Here is an 18,480-nt window from a genome sequence, read left to right as displayed (position 1 = left end):
ACACAATATCCTGGTAAACAGAACTGTTGACAAAAATATTGTGTCAAAAATATCATTTACCACAATATTGTGCTCCTATACGTATAATGGTAAGTACAAAAATATCAGAAAAACATTTTGTTGACACTAATATCATCTGAAAATTCACAAACAAATTGTGTTTTAATATAAATAGAGGTTAAAGTAGAGAATGTTAATGTATATATATAATGTCATGTCCAACAAGATGTACTCCGGCACTCAATATTTAGATTTCAAATATATGATTGTTTGGTCAAAACTATTTTGACTAAAGTCTACTTTTAACACAGGAACACACCAGAGATTTACTTATCCAAATGCTCATTGGTAATTTATGCCATACAAAATTCAAAATTAGTTAAAAGCGTTTTTAGACAATATTTATCAAGACTGGAAATACTAGAAGTCCACCCAAGTGTTTACAAAACTGATTTCTCAGATTGTAATAGCTTGATCCAGTTCTTGTAACAGAACAAGTGAACAGCCAACACATGTTTAGTCACATCCATGACTTCCTCAATGCTCTAAAAATATTGTTATGCTGCGGGATGATGACAGTTCGCCAATGTGTTCACACAGTAGAATTGTGTAAATTCAGATTCTATGTAGGTTCTGAAGGTTCCAGATTACGTAGGGGAAGGTTTGCATAACCTTAACCAATATGCGTATAATATGATTAGGGCTCCCGGTTTTCCGTTTTTACGGATTTCTACATATAAATACAGACGGAAAACTATTTTTCCTTTGTCTGTATTTATATTTAGAAACGGAAAAATACTGGTAAAACTGCATGGATGAGGTCGCCTTCAGGCATGTGCTAATCAGCAGTGAGGAAGCACACCTCGGGCGCACGTTAAGCTCCTCTGCTACAATCTAGTCACTCGCCTCAAAGACACTCACTTGCAGTGCACGTTATGTTAAAGGCAGACGGCCCAATGTCATTCTAAATGTGATAAACATCTGCAGTCAGAATGACAATGGGCTGTCCACAGCCTGTGCGAGGTCAGGGAGGGGCTGTTGCATCCCGTGGAGTTCCAAAGAGAAGTGCGAGCTGGCCCCAAGAACTTTTTAACGCCTGGGGGTTATCACAGCTAAGCTCCCCGGGTGCTCTGATAAACACTGAACAAAGCATGGGCCTTGAGAAAGCTTACACCGGCCCATTGTGCCTGCTGCCACCAGGCCCTGGTGCGTGGGTGTCAGGAGCTGTTTACACAGGAGCTGCGGGTTCACGCCTTGCCCTCCAACCATCGACTGCCAGGGACGGGCATTCCTTCCTGAACTCTATGTCATGAGAGGCCGACTAGGCCTGGTCTGTTCGGGGAATCCCATGAAGAAAGGCCCCCCTGGGCTGAATCGAGACAGAGAGAGTGAGGCGGTCTCCTTTCCACCCCTTGCCATGGTTCAAAGACACGGCAAACAAGCTACAGAGATGAGTTTTCCAGCACCGAGTGTAACGTGACAACGTATTCATTTATATAGCGCTTGCTATTTCAGGTTTGCAGCTTGGCAGAGCTACAAATAACTACTGCCACTAACGCCCAACTATATCTTACTAATTTTATTGCACTCAGAAGGAGTTCACACGTGCACACACGTGTACATATCTGCCCAAGAGCACACTGCACCTGTTGAACTAAGGTCCTGACCTGTTTCCCGCTCACTCCTGCAGTACTTGCAGCACCTCGTCTGTGAAAGTGTCACCCAGAACACTTTTTTGGGAGCCTGCACTTACTTTAATCCAGAGCAAGATAGGGACAGGCTGAAAACTGAGAAAGAAGGAAGAGGAAAGTAGGATAACAGTGACAAGAGTGAGACGACTATAAGTGCAGATGAGTGGGAGTATACAGAGACTAGAATGTAATAGAGAAGGAAATATCCTTTCCCCAGTCAGAGTACTGTGGGGAACTTGAGGCCTTGTGTAATTTGCCAATGATGTTCACTGATAGCCCGACATAAATCAAGTACATTAATTTTTGGGGGGGGGGGGGTCAAGGAGGGTTGGTACCTTCCTGTTGGCAGGGGCTGTTTTTCGGCGTACAGCACACCTTTTCCTTACTACTTTAGAGACACAGAAAGGCCTGTATCCTTTTGAGATGGTTCCAGTCCCGCAATTAAAAATCAGTGGGGGTTCCACGTTGAGAGCACATCCAGTTTAGGAGCCCTGTAGATTTTAGCACTTGCTCGGTGTGATCTGGGCTGTTTGATTTTATTTTTAATCCAATGACAAGCAGTTTAAAAGAGAACAGGGGTCCTGAATGAACTATGGCTACCAAAGCACCGGTAAGGAAACATTAAAAAAAAAACACTATGAAAAATGCAGACGTTTTTGCTGGGGAATTGCGGCTAATGTATGTAGCATGGCCCTCGAAAGTTGGATCAATTAATACTGTGATACTAGCAAATGCAATGCATTTCTTGTATATTATAGAAGTAGTGCAGCACTAAGTTTAATCAATGCCTTCAACTTCAAGTGTAGAAAGGCATTTTATTTTCGCTGTGTTTTCAATTTACATAAAAGTGGAAAAATACTAGTTGTAGCGTCGTCTTTTGCGTGTGGCAAAAATAAATGTGGATAAATACAGAAAAAATGCCCAAAAAATAAATACAGATAAATACAGACGGAAATGGCAAAAAAATAAATACCATAAAACCGGGAGCCCTAAATATGATCAATGAGGCCTTCAAGAAGACATTTTCACATCTTGTGCCAGAAAGAGTTTGATATTAAACAGGTGGTGACCCAAATTTCAGAGTCGCAGATGAACCCTGTAGAACTAATGTAAGCCAGTGTCATGAACGTTAGTGGCGAACAATTCAGCGACGAGCCGTATTTGTAGTACATGGCTATCTAGTAGAGCTGTGATAAGCCCCTTACTATTGAGAAAAACCGTCCATCGTCATGGACCCCTGTAAGTCCGTTCCAAATACAGCTTACAACCAACACGTGTTTCGCACACACTGCGCTTCTTCAGGGCTGTGTCAAAATACAAAAATTTTACTTCAATATATATACATACAAAAATCATCATAAATTCTTCATATTTCAAAAACGAAAGACAGATGTTGTAACATTTGAACATATTTACTGTCATCAATACACAAATTATACATCTATTGTTTCCATAGAAGCAATCACCATCTTAAACATATATGTACTAGAATGGAAAAAGTTAGAACATATAAAAATATTGTGTGAGTATACTTTGTCCACTATAAACATTTTAACATACCCTTGAATCGATTCTCTACCGTATTTGTGGAATACAATCACAAAAATAAACAGCAATTGTATGGTGCTACCCAGGAGATAGCATATCTAGCTTGGTTTGTTGAATATTCACAGTGGTGACTGAGCTTCCCATTGCATCAGGTTATTTTAGATAACTTTGTAATTGTCATTGCAGACTTTCTCTCTATGTTTGTATATCATGAATCACTACACATATTCCTTCTGAGGTCTTGGTTTCCTGAATCTAACTCAGGTTTATCAATCACTTAATAAATATTCAAGTAGGCAGATATCTTCTGGATTTGAAGTATTTCCACCAAATTCATTGCTGAGCATCACTAAATAATCTAGCAGAGTAGACTTACTCTCTAAAGGGGATATGGTTCATTCCTCCATCTTGAAGAATCATAGGTATTTGATATTCCAAACCTCCAAAATCCACACCATATCTTTTAAGAATATATAGTATAATGATAATCTTAAAATTATTTTCAATTATCTTAAAACCAGAGCCGTTTCCACTGTATAAGCCAAGTCTCACTTTGTCTAAGCTACTGATTTGAAAAGCGTTGTATCACAGCATGCACTTGATTTATTTCTCACTTCCTAGGGACCGATTACAATGTCGTCCATAAACTCTTCCGACCAAATTGGTTCCGTAATTGCTTCCAACTGAAGCAGGTTCTGCGAGTCCGACCGAATGATTACGAGGCTTCCGGACATCGTTTGATCTGACTCGCATTGACTTCAATGGGAGCCTGTGTTCCGAACGAGAACACAGGCTCCCATTGACAAAAGGGGTGGTTGGAGAAAACCTTGCACCCTGTGGCGGGCACCCCATGGTGCCTGCCACACTGTGCATGCATAGGAAGGGGAAACCCATGGGTACCCCCACGGGCCCAATTCGGAGGGCCCTGGGTGAAGGGGGGCCTGCTACAGGCCCCCAAAGTCAGATTCCAACAGCCAATTTGTGTTGGTACAACCGATTCAGAAAGGCTGTCCGAATCCGACATCCTAATCGCTAACCTGGAAACTCTGTCCATTGACCGCTACGATTCGGCTCTGACCAACTCAGTTACTCCAATGCCTTTCGGAACCGAGTCAGACAGTTCGAAAGTTTTCCAGCCATCATAATCGGTCGTTGGGAAACGTGTTCGAGTCGGTCGGAAATGCTGGTTCCGAATCAGATTCAGACAATTAGAATGCAGTTCGGAGCCTTTCCGAATGACATCGTAATCGACCCCTTTGTCATTAAACTCCCCTGATACGTGATCCTAGAAAGATTAATATGTTTTGAAACCTTGTGTCCCAATCTATAGTATACACATGCCCTGTATATCCAAATATTAATCCATAACATGTTCCCATAGAATCAAGTTGACATTAAGCCAACCCCTTTCCAAATTAATAGCTGCATCCTGCAGTCAACTGTGATGTGAATATTATAAAAACTATAGTCAGCAATGTCCCATCATTCAACATGCATCCGTCAGTTACATTCTCTCCTTTTCATAACATTCTCCATCCTCCATCATGTATAGACCCATAGCCTTGCTGTCCAACGTAATAAAATGCAATAAAAGACCTTTTTTTATAACTTATTTTAGACTGGTCCCTACTTAATACTCTATCCTCTTGCCCCAGTTGAAATGCCAATGCGTACATGCTGTCAGAACAGAAAAAGATTGAATCCTGTACTTTGAAATTGAACAAACATCAGGCAACTGTGGGTTCTCCCCTTGTGTTTACCCTTGCAACACTCTTATTCCTCCTACATGTGTCAACAACATATTAAGTAGCTTCTCCTCTCAACATCACAAAAGCTAAAGCACTTCCAATTTCCAACAGTAGTCCAATCCTCACACTATCTACATGGAACAAAAACAATATTCCCTCAGTCACCAAACAGCAATTCAGATAATTTGACTCACCGCGTCTCTTTCAAGCAGCGTTCCTACTCCTTCACGATTCCAACACTCTATGCTGTCTGTTATTCAAGCTGGTACATAGCCCATTTAATTGGTCATAAAAGGAATATAATGGAAAATACATATTTTTAATACTGACCTCTTGTGGTTTAAAATTTGGTTGAAGTAAAGAGACAAAAACAAACGTTATGTTGAAAGAAAATGTTAGTCCTTCCTCACTTTTGTGTATTTGAGGTATCACTATCAACTGATCCTCATTTGTTTGCATATGATTAAGACCGTTATACGGTCGAAACGCGTAATGCTTCTGTGGTGGTACCTGTAGAATAAAAAGAACTTTGGCTTACTTATTTCTCGACTGGAGGGCCTATTTTTCCACTGTGTGAAGGCTACGTGGGATCTCTTCCGGCATAAATACGATGACTCTGTAACCAGGCCCCGATTCGTAAGGCGAGGTGTCCTCTTTGTCATAGATATATATATAGTGCAATAGTAGAGAAAGGTTTGGATTTCGGAGGGGTACAATTTACTATTCCCACTCCAGTCTCTGCAACAGTGGAGAAAGCATTGAATTTTGGAGTGGGGAAATGTACTATTCCCACTCCAAACAGCTCAACAGTAGGGAAATTGTTGGACTTTTGAGGGGAAAATGTACTATTGCCAAGAATGTAATATTCTATTCCTCTCTAGCTAAGGCACCAGGAGGGAAAGTGTTGGACTTAGGAGGGGTAACATTTACTATTCCCACAACAGTCTATACAACCGTAGGGAAAGTGTTGGATTTTGGAGGGGTGAAATTTACTATTCCCACTCCAATCAGTAGAGAAAATATTTTACTTCACACACATTACATATATGAGTGACCCCATAAATGTAGAAAAAGATATTGAACTCTTAATTAAACAAATTAATTTACATAAAATATATGTGTGTATATTTATATATATATATATATATATATATATACGCATATATGTGTATATATATACACACACACACATATATAAGTATTAACCCCTTCGGTGCTCATGACGGAACGGTTCCGTCATGAGCCACGGTTGAGCTGTGCTCATGACGGAACCGTTCCGTCATGACCACGCCCGCGCAAGATTCCGTCAGCACAGCGGCGGAATCTGCGCAGCATGGAAGGGGTTAAGGAACTAAAACCAATGGAGCAATTTACATAATTACTATTGAATAAAAAAAATATCAGTTAATAAATAATACTTATTCAATTATTAATTTTTTGACTTCCCACCCTGTACCCCTAAGAAAACCTACCAGCCCAATCTAAAAATTAACTAAAAAAACTGTCATAACATATTTTAAACAAATTATATATATGTATTAAGAAACTAAAACCAAAGGAGCAATTTACATAATTACTATTGAATAAAAAAAATATCAGTTAATAAATAATACTTATTCAATTATAAATTTTTTGACTTCCCACCCTGTACCCCTAAGAAAACCTACCAGCCCAATCTAAAAATTAACTAAAAAAACTGTCATAACATATTTTAAACAAATTAAAGAATGAATTACCATATCATAATTAATTGGTAATTAATTATTACTTAATTAATTTCCCACCCTAGACCCCTACAAACCTAGCACCCCAAAAGTAAAATAAAACTTAATTAAACAAGTATTACACAATTTACATAGTTAAAATTCAATGAAATAAATAATTTACAAATAATAATTAATATTTACCTAATTTTCTTCCCACCCTATACCTCTAGGAACCTTGCACCCGCAACTACCACATCTAAAATAAGTGAAATAAATCAGTATTCCATATTTTACATAATTAAAAATCAATTAAATAATTATTTAACTATTAATAATACGTTGGTAATTAATTATTAGTTCCCACCCCACACCTCTACAAAACTAGCAGCCTGCAACTAAAATGAATAAGTATTCCATAAATACATGAGTAAAAATCAATGAAATAATTAACAATCGCTAATTCATTGTAAACTTATTATTACATAATTAACTTCCCATCCTATACCCCTACAAACCTAACAGCCTGCAAATAACATATAGCAAAAGTAAATCAGTATTACAGAAATTATATATTAAATATCAATCAAATAAATAAGTGAAAACTCCATTAACAACATCGATATTATTTGCAAAAATACTACTTACCTCAAAAAATGATATTCTTGTCAAAGATATTTGTGCATCACGATATTTGTGTGTCATGACATTTAATTTCCAGTATATCGGTCTCCCAATCTTTTTAAATCTATATTTTGTCTTAACACCAATATTTCACCTCATTAGTACAGGTTTTACAACCAAATACTGACATAAGCAATTACCAGGTTGACCAATAAACTTTTGAAAAAGGGAGCACATGTCGCCACACTTTTTGTAACTTTTGATGTACTTGAGCTGGAAAACATCTTTTTGTTAACATTTTCAGATTATGCAACATACAATAGATTTTGTGGAAACTGCTGTAAATCCATATGTATGTGGAAAACGCCACAGCTGCGGAAGTGCATAATTCCAGTGGTCCTGGTTAAAGGAGTTGTAAAAACTGCATAGAAAGCACAAATCTGAACAAAAGGTTTTTTAAGAATGTACCAACCCAAAAACAAAGTGCTGGTGTCATTCTTTGCCATGAATGCAGATCTGCAAATAACGTAGGCCCTAATTATGATGGAGATCGGTGGGACCACTGACCGCCATTGCATCGGGCAGAAGACTGCCCGATAATAAATCGGCGGTCATACCCACGCTATTACGATGAGACTGCCAGCACAGCTGTCAGAAAGTGCCCAGGTAATGGGTAATGGGCAGCAGCACAAGCTGCAGTAAAAAAGGCACTTTGTGCACATCCATGCACTATTATTTTCTTATAGGCGCATTCTGAAATGACGTCATTACAATGTATAATGTATAAGGAGCTCATAGTGATGCCCAGCACCCGAGAGTCTCCAACTTCCAGTTTGAAGGTTCCTCCATCCTCCCTTGGTGACCTCTTCCTCAGGAGGTGTGAGTGCTCCACATATGCTGTTGGGAGCCTGGCTGTTTCCTGTAGCCTCTTTGGGACTGCAGAGGCCACAACAAGGATATGATGTGAACCCCAGCTCCAGTCCAGCCACGTTCCACTGACGGGCGAAGAGGTGGCATGAAAAGCCCCATCAAGCCAGCACTAGCCAAGTTACAAAAGCACCTGTCTCATCACTCTCACTCACTCCTCCCTATCAATGCGTGGGGTGATCTGCAGCACACATAGAAAGAGGAAAATACCTCTCAGGATTGTTTTTGTGCAGGAAGTTATTCCTTCCTGCACAAAAATAATCCTGCATGCAACATAGGCAACCTTGGACCATGTTGAAAGGATGCCTGCATCTGCGCTAGGCAGTCCATTGTTTACCAGCGCTGTGGCAAATGTCAAGAAAACACCATATGTCTTAAATACGGTGCATTCCTGCCCTTTTCCAGTGACGCCGTGCAGCGCAGGAAAGTGACTTGTCTGCTGCACTTCACTACTATTTCATAAATAAGTCCCCAAAGTTTTAAGCGATTTCTGGGAAAGGTGAAGGTACAACCATATATTATATGGGATAAAGTACTCCCTGCCGCACATAAGAATATTGCAAGTCATCTTGAGTTGCATAACCTTATAAAGGCCTCGCTCCTCTATATGGTTACTGAACTCTTTGATGACTTGCAATATCTTTATAATGTACAGCAGGTGTACTTTATCCCTATATGGTTCTTTTTGGTAACTTGCAATATATTTATAATTTACAATTGGTAATAATTTATCCCATATATCTTGTGTCAATTTAAAATTTCAGTTTCTGCCATCAGCAAAGTTCATTTCGGAACTCCTTGTTTTAGACATGACAGCACCATTAAAAATTACTTTAAAATAGGTGCCAGATGTATATGAAACACGACCCCATGAAAGTGAACTCGTCCACTGAATCAATAATGCATATAATACCAAGCATGGACTATGATTAAAAAATTAGAAAAGGAAACGCTGTAAATGATGATACAAATGTATTTAAGTGTTATTTGCTTCTTTTGGACTTTTTCTTAAAATAACAGTGATTTTTGTCTTTTATGTATCCTGTATTACACATTTGCAATAACGAGCATATTTACTGCAACTGTTTCTATAGTCACTAAAAGCAAATGTTAGTTTCCTTTTGCCCGGGGGATGAGTAAGTGGGTGGACAGTAGCTCCAGGTAATGTTCATTTTCCAGGGAAGAGAGTCTGGCAGCTTGGTTTTCAAGCGTAGTCATATATTTTGCCATTTTATTTTTGGTGCAATTACTCCATTTTCGGAATTGATTCTTTATGCAAAAGAGAAATGTGTGAATCATTGATTCACTGTTACAAGAATAACAAGGCTGTAAATGAGCATCTGTGACGAGCCCTGGTATTTGAGAGCGGAACAGGTGTTGACAACACCTATCTTTCAATGAAACTGTTTGTCAGTCACTAAAATATTTGTAAATTCCCTATGTGAGTGAATATTTCTAAACATAACACCTCATAAATGGACTTTGTGTATCACAGTCACAACATAGTTTTTGTTTATGCAAGGAACATATGCACCAAATGTTTTTTAATGAGTTTTTAATTATCATTCCGTCAAATATGATATAGTTCAAACTTAGCTGTTGGCTGTTATCTTTCATTTACAGTACACTGCCATAAATGGATAAAGCCTACTTTATAAGCATAAAAGTAATACTCTAAACTGGCTTTGGTAATTATGTGAGAGTGGACAAAGCGGAATAGTATTCATTTGTTTAATACCGTTATGTTTTTATCTCAAGTCATAAAAAGGTACTGTCATTATCAAATAATTATTTTAAAAAGTTAACCAATACTAATAGCATGTAATAGCATGTATCCATAATTACCCTCGTTCACAATTGACACATAATTTGCAGATTTCAGCTAAACAAAATATTTCTTGCTCAGATAGTTCAGATAATAGTGCTAGAAACTGTGCTGCATAGTTTGCATTATTTGCCTGATAATATAGAAGACCTGGCCATTTAATTTGGACCTTTATGCTACATAATCAAAGTAGCCCTGATAAAGGTACAACTCTGGAGAGTGGTAATGGGCCTGAGGGCCATTATGATGGTGAAACCAACATTTCACTTGGAACTGTGAAGTATTTCCGATATTTCATGGTTCCCTGTGAAATATGGGTTTTACTTCCATTGCATTATGTGTAATAAAAGCACTTAAAAGCATTTAACAAAAGGTTAAAGTGGAGTTATTATACGTGAGGAAGGTAATAAGTTTTTAACTTACGTTAAAAAACCGTGGAAATTCACTGAAAAAGCACAATTATTTAAAATTAAAAAAATCTGGGAAATTTGTCAGTTATACATAACTGATAAAAGTATAACTCACAGTGCCATACATTTCAGATCTCACCAGTATTGTAATGTGTAAGATTATAGCGAGAGCATAAAATGATAGTGTGTCAAACCCATTGATTGAAGAGGGATGAGCGCAGGGCCGGAGCGCATGCCAGGCCCTGCGCCCAAAACACCTGCACCCACAGCCATTGGCTAAGCATTGTGAGGGTTGTTATAACACACTGTGAGATCCCCACCCCTCTCACGCAAATTCCCCCAAAATAATTTTGCCTCCTGGACTCTCTATAAAGGTCCAAGGAGTCAAGGTAGTCCTACCTTGCCTCAAATATCTTTTTCTGTTATATTTCAGCACATGGGGACTGAACCCCGTGTCCTGTGATGGCAACCAAAACATTTTCTTTCATGTTGCGGCCAGCCAATAAATCGCTCGCTCAGGAGGGACTGTGATTCCCTCAGGAGCGAGCTTGCTGACGAGAAAAAAAGCACTTGTGACCAATCAAATCACTCTATGTTTGAATTTGCGTCCCACAGGATTTCTGCGGAAGTCTTGCAGGATCAACTGTCAATATATCTATACATTTTTAACCTTAATTTTTTCAAAGACTACTGAACAGATTTACACGGAATTACACGAAGCACATATTTTGGGTAAAGCTCTAGCTTTCTGCCAAATTTGATGAAATTTTGTTCAGCCGTTTTGGTTGTATCGTTCTCTAATTTCTTTTACGTAAAATATATGAGGGAAAAAGGTTTTTTGAACATCCCCTTTTTTTCAGCCCTTGCTTGAGGGGTCAACCCAAAACCTTTCAGGAAGGCGCTTTGGAGAGTGAACTCTGCATTTGGAAAGTTTTCTGAAGATTTGTCAAATGGCTCAAAAGCTATTAGCAAACCTAAAAATTCTCTTCCTATAGTAATTAGGTCCTAACCATAACTACACAGTGGTGACTGCCACTGTGCAATCTATATGTATATACGCACACACAGTGCCAGTGCCATTGTGTAATCTATATGCATATACGTATACACATCACCAGCAGCAATCATAGCCTAATCAAGAATGGCTGCAGGATAAATGTTCTACATTCAGCCTTGTGGCTATGCTGCTAGTATGCCCATTTTTTCTTGTAAACTCAGCTTAATGTGAAATGGCATTAATGTCTCTGTACTCTATAACTCTAACTCAACCCAATCGTATAAGTGTTACTAGTATATATGTTGTACGTGGGCATACCCTCCCTTCAACACATGTTGCCACGTGGTAGTTACTGGTTTTGTGGTTTTGAGCACCAAATAATATACGGAAAATAGATTTCTGTTTCAGTCCCATGGTATTAAACGGTCTTTCATTACCTCTGAGACGCAACAAAAATAATTTTCCTTTTCATCACATACTCTAATATCTTTTTGCCTAGGCTCTCCAAACTAGTGCTGATTCCTTTGAGTGAGGTGTCCACAACTTCTGGCGGTCCACTTCTAAAATGCGTGATTTACAAATGCCTTCTCACTCCTCAACATGTGGATCAAGACAGATTAACCTTGAAAAAGTAGGCTAATACTTAAACCTGAAATTTGTGATTAGACATCAGCTTATTCTCTGTGGAACGTCCACCTGTTGTTCACATCCATTGAATGGACTGATTGGCATAATGCACTAAAAGGATTGTTAGTGGTGCATTGTTTTCTACACATATATCAAAAGCATTGATTACCTAATAGCGATACTGTGGAGGCCAGGGAAACACTGGAGATGAGGGGCGCAGCCTCGTGTAATCCATCTTTGCAGGTGTTAAGTTTTGAGCTGCAAATGGAAGCGAGTAATGGCCTAAATGTAGTATAAGAGATCAGAAGTGATTCAGATTAGTACAAAAACAGAATAACCATTGTTGACATCATGGTAAGAAATTCATTATTAAGCGGGGAGAACATGATTGGAAAAGATATAAATTGTAGTGCCTATGATTAGAGAAGAAGTAAAGTGGAGAGAAGCAGGGAGATATTGAGAGAGGTTAAAGTCAAAGTGCAGAGGCAAGGAGAAGATACAATGTAAATAGAAGAAGTTAGTACACGCAGCAGGAGATGCTCTGGGATAGAAGCAGATATTAAAATGGGAAGAATGTGGAAACTGAAAAGCAGAGATGGGCAGTGGCTGCAAGGGATGATGGTAAAGAAAACACAGGAGTAAAGTGCAAGCAGAGAAAGGGAAGATTCAATGTACAACAAATATACCAGTGCCTTTGCTCACTGTGTGAAGTTCACTTGCGCGATGCAGCACCTGAGGAGATTGTCATCATCTTTGCTGTTAGTGCATATGTTGTTACACAGTTTATAGCACTGAGGGCTGTATTATGGGTAATGCCCCAGGGGGCACAAGGAGTATGTGCACACACTTTCTGTGACCCCGAGACACTTTGGTATTGCATAATGGTCCACAGACGCTTACGCTCCCCTTCTATAATCCAGATTGCACCGGCGCACATATAGCCCTGGCACAATCCCAAGGGATATTTGCGAACAAACACCGAAACGCTGCGTCGACTTTTAATGTTTTTAAGATTTTTGATTTTTAATGTTCTTACGCTTTCGATATGCTCAGATTGTAACCTATATTGGGAGGACGATTGCCATTGATTTTTGATTAAATATGCAATATCTCTTTTTAGAATAAAATTGTTTTTAGAATATACTCATGATCATATTGAATGAGTTCTTTTGTGCAAACGTATGCTGTACTGTGTTACTGTGATTAGTAGGTCTGTATAAAGTTCTATAACGTTTCTCTTTGATAGAGGCACATAGTGGGCAATGAACACCACTAGATCTTTTAGCATCTGATTCTTTGGTTTAGATAGAGGCATCTTCTCTTTTATTCATTACGACATAGGGACTTTCTGTTCAAGGACCAGGATAGTACAACATATACCCAAAAGAACACTGGGTGCACTATACTAGTGAGCAGTGCAAATTTTTTAAAGCTAGTGGTGATGGTCTAAATGTATAATCAGGAGGCTGGATGCCATTTGCAGGGTCAAGAATTACCATATTATTCAATACTCTAAGAAAGATATATACTTTTGATCTGTACATGCAAACTAATAGTTGCATCTTCAACGTATGTTTTCATTTTATAATCAACAGATTTGATGCCTGCTCATGTCAGTGGGCAGCAGAATCTAATGGCGTTGGTAAGGGGCTACATCGCACTAAAGTGAACTTTCTGATCCCCTAAAGAGGTCTGAGTTCCATTCATCATATTTTACTGAGAACCTTGAAGCCCTTGCTTTATGAATGACCAACCCCAGATGCACATCTCTGCAATAGGACATTTTTGGTTATGATTATCTCATACTGCGCTGTACACAGTTTTGGGATCTAACGTCCCTTTGGATTTGCTCATACAAAACTCTGCAGACTGCAGTTAAAGTAATTTGTCCCATTGTTTCCATCACTTAATGTATTAGAACACTGCATGTATTCTTTATGGTAGAAAAGCATGTTTTAGTACGTATATATGTTTCCGAGTGTACAAGTGTATGCATATCTATGCTTGTTTTGAGCCTGCCCTGTGTACGTTTCGAAGCAAACACGAAAAGATGATGGACGGAGCGCTGAAACTTTTCAGACACTCACCCCCCAGTCACAGATTTGGGTTGAATCCATCATTGTTCTTTAGCTCACTTCACCACCCCAGTTCAGACATGGCCATTTGCAAATCAGTCTTGACCCTGTTCCTTGTGGGAACAGTCCAGCCCGAACTGCCAATCCAGGTCTTCGCTGAACCAGAAACAAGCATACTGGGACCAGTTTTGGTGCATCACCCCTTATCAGTCAGGCAGGCTTGCTTGAACCCTGTCCGTCCATGTTCTGTATGTTTCAAGTATTTTGTTTTTATGTACATCTCCTTTCATCCCTCTGTTCTATAAGGTTAATATCAGATGAAACATTGTGAGCATTTTAACATCTAATACTAAATGCGTTCCCTGAATTATTGAACTATAAAATGAAGTACTCTATATCAAACATCAGGGGTGCTTATTATTAATTTTATATATCTTTAAAAAGAAATGCAAATAAAATTGAATTGTTTGAATATGAGCAGCAGCGCATCACAGAGAAGATGACATTTAACTTTAAAACATGTTTGAACTCTAGAGCATTGCAATTAAACTAGAAAATAAATAGTTCAGAATAGGACCCTGGTAGAAGAGAATTCAATCTCGACTTGAAATGACATGCTTGTCTCCTCTTCCATAGGTGCAAGTGTAACCTTCACGCCAATACCTGTGTCTTTGACAACAATAAATTATCCTGCGAATGCGAGCACAACACCACGGGCCCAGACTGTGGGAGATGTAAGAAGAATTACCACGGCCGCCCTTGGAGCCCCGGCTCGTATCTGACCATCCCAAAGGGCACTGCAAATATCTGTGAGTAGATTTCGCCAATAATGCCACTGTTAGTGCACGGCCTTCTAAGTAACTATGCCTCATATTTCATTGTAATTGCAATTCCGGTCAATATATTGATTGTGAGCAGAGTGGAAGCAAAGGTTTAGCTTGTGTTTTAGTCACTGGTGACCCAGATCTGAAATAAAACTCAGTTCGGTAATTTGATGAAACAGACCGATAGCCAGAATCATTTGTAAAGTGCCCCATTACGCATGCAGAAGAAATGACGGTTTAAAAGGAAATGCTAGACCGAATTGGGGTTTTATTCTTGATTGGGTAACAGATATTTTCAAGCCATATTAATCATACTGTGTCTACCTCTGGGTGAAGTTTTTTCAAGCAAGCTTTCTTTTACTTTACTCTCTGTTTTCCGAACCATGTTGCAGGCCAGAAGAGAATTTGGATTATTGTAGTGCATTGTAAACACATATCTTTGTCACCTCAACCCTTTCAATGTATCATGTACCACTAATGATAAATCTGTGAATACATGTTCCGAGCACTCACCCATGAGTGTCAGTCTGGTAAAGCATCACTTTCCGGAAAAGGAGGTTGTAACTGCTCTTACAAAGTCCCACAGTGAAAGAAAGCAAAAGTACTCCCACCCACCTGCTCCTCCCATCCTCTGAACTTGCAGGCACATTTTTTATTGCCTCAAATCTAGGGATAGGCAGCATTGCAAAATGTTTTCATGTGTAAAATGTATAATATGTATCATTTTCCTGAAAGTTATGTGAGAGACCAGTTCAATCTATTTACTAAACTCGTTCTGCTTTCACACGGTGGACATTGCTGGCCCAGTTAATGCATCCATGGCACCCATCCAGTTTCACCGTACCCGCAAGACAATTTCAGCTCGAACCAGTCTTTCTGAGCGTGTAATTTACAAAAAGCATACGCATAAAAAGCTCATACTGGCCTAAAAAACAGAATGCCAGAGCCTACTCATGTCCTAGTGTGACATGACCACTAGCCATTTGCACAGAGGTCCCTCAAACTTAAGTGATACCACCACAGCATGAAGATGCCCTAATAGAAGGCAGGTGATGTTTGGTGAAGGAGATGTCTCCTCTCAAGGTCTACACAGTCCAGTCCTTCTTGCCTTGGTAGCCACCCAGTAGCATAGGCACCTAACGGTCATATTGGGTAGGCTGGTAGGAACTCCCAATGCCTTAATGGCATATGTAAAAATAGAAAATGCAAATGTGATAGGTGGAATGCTTGTAGAAGTCTCATCCACTCGCAATTGCTCAGGGCTGTATTCCATTCAATCATTTTTCACTCAATATGCCACTCCAAAGAGAGGTGTCCAAGCATGGCAGTTCGAGCATCCCTTTTTAGGTCTCGCGCCTAGCGGTGCAGTGCGCAGCCCTGCTCGCGCAGCGCGAGACCTTTAGTATCTGAAAAACTGGGTTTTCAAGTTGACCTAGGAATCGCACACGCTTGTGCGTGTACTTTTCCTTATGTGCAACGCGATTGGTCTTTGCATCCGTCTTTTTCTAAAAGACTGCACGCAGTAGGCCAAAGGCGGGCACATTGCTCCGCCCATGGCCTATTGATGTCTATTACGCGCTTGGTGTGCGTAATAGACACCAATAGGCCATGTGGTTTCAATTATCGTGCCCAGACACGGGCGCGATAATTGAAACCATGTGTGTCGCTGTGGTGTGCGCGCACCACACGCGGGCGTGTTTTGTACAATAGCGATCGCTTTCGCGATCGCTTTCACTGCCGCTTGCTTGTTAATGTTGCCCTTGTACTTTTTCTGTGCTTTATTGTTTAGTGTTTTCAAAAGGCGGCGTGCCTATTATGTTGCTCTCCGTTCCCCAGCCTTATGTTCCGTTGCCGTTCGTGTTTCTATACTTAATGAAGCAACGATAGCAGTTGATCATATTATCCTACTCCTTTGATCTTATAATGTTAGTATCGATCTCAGTGTAATGTTGATTAATTTTGCTAATGTGAAATTTGAAATTATTATTTTTTTCCCACTAATGTACACTGATGTTGCCTGTTCCTTGTAACCAGGGCTTTCAGTGGGATGGAAAAACTCGGGGGTCTCTCAATGGGGCATGGCCAATGTAATTAAGGGCGTGGCTTAAAAACCTGTATACTAAAAATCTGTGCTTTGTATAGTGTGCCGCCTCACTTGTATTTTGCTGTTTCTGTCATTGCATCCAGATATATGATATAACTAGTAACATCATCCCTACAACAAGTCAGAACTATTGGCTTTGTCAATGATTGTTAGTTGCATAAAATAAATAAGCTGCAATTATGCCGTGTATATAATATTGGAAAAGCTTTCACTTAAAGCCCTGGTGACACAACGACAATGTTGCTGCTCCTGTGTTTTAAAAAGAGAAGGGAAATCCGGAGAGAAAATGACTCTCTTTAAAGGATTTCCCTTCCCCTAGAACGCTCACCTGGCATAATGTTATGCCGTTACTGGATTCGGGCCACTATAGTAATGACTTTTATTCTGAAGGGCAGGGTTAGAAGTACCAAAGAGTACTGGTAAGTACTCGCAGCAATACTGCATGCAGATGTGTGTGTCGTATCCTCGAGCTGCCAATGCCACGTAACGTAATTTCTGGCCTTATGCAGATTGACTTCCCCTTGGCCGGCGTCTCCCGCTAAATCCGAATGGTTTTGTGCAGTTTGTTGTCTGCTGTAGGACAGCTGTCTCCCTATAGGATGCTGCAATAGGAGGGGGTTCATATCTATATGGAATGGAGTCGGAGTCAGACATCTTACTTGCAGAGTAGGAATCAAGCGCTGTCCTCACAGGACTGTAGGGAATTGACAACAACCTGCACTTTACGCAAGCCTAATAAAAACGGAACTCAAAGCTACACCAAGCAAGGACTGCTCTTGCCGAACTCGGCTTCCCTCTTTATCCGGCCCCTCTTGTTAACAGCTCCCGGACGGTATACTCTGTCCTTGGCTGTGTGTGGTATGTACCGTCACGCTGTTAATGTTCAGTTGGAATTTTCCATTGACTACGAGAGAGTAAAAATACAGCGGCACTGTTCTCCCTGAGCGTAGATGGCATTTAGAAAAACGCGCTATACGATGCAATAAGTGTTACTTTTGGTATTGTAAATAACAATGCCTTTTACTTTTTTAAAAAGCATTGCCATTTACAATGCCAATAGCTCTAAAACTCGCAGTTGCGAGACCTATTGCATTGTAAATGCTTGTTCTAAGTTAGGAGTGGCAAAGTGGGCAAAAACCGTTGAATTGGAATGGGGACCAAGCAACTGCCAGTGGCTGAGACTATTTGAATGCATTCAACCCATTTCGTTTGTGTTTTCCTTAGTATGGTATATCTAATAGTCAGCTCAGTGCTGTAGAAGCTCTAGGATTTCCAAATGCTCCCAAAATCCCAGAGAGGTTGAGTATCTCCTGTAAGTACTAAAATTTAAGCATACTAATGGGATTGTGTTTTGTAAAACAACGTTTGTCATAAAAA

At 39.7% G+C, this 18,480-nt stretch overlaps 1 protein-coding gene across 3 annotated transcripts in view; it reads left to right on the top strand.

Moving 5' to 3' along the window:
* NTNG1 (netrin G1) overlaps nt 1-18,480 on the top strand; it is an 800,162-nt gene that overhangs the window by 474,370 nt on the left and 307,312 nt on the right. For all 3 annotated transcript variants that reach the window (XM_085602246.1, XM_085602244.1, XM_085602247.1), the window contains exon 4: nt 14,812-14,984. In XM_085602246.1, the coding sequence (XP_085458372.1) occupies nt 14,812-14,984 (173 nt within the window). The remainder of the gene's footprint in view (nt 1-14,811; nt 14,985-18,480) is intronic.

This window comes from Triturus cristatus, chromosome 4_2 (genome assembly GCF_964204655.1).
Source record: "Triturus cristatus chromosome 4_2, aTriCri1.1, whole genome shotgun sequence".
Taxonomy (NCBI): Eukaryota; Metazoa; Chordata; class Amphibia; order Caudata; family Salamandridae; genus Triturus; species Triturus cristatus.
The sequence above is the reverse complement of the archived record's forward strand: the minus strand, read 5'-3'. Positions and strand labels throughout refer to the sequence as shown.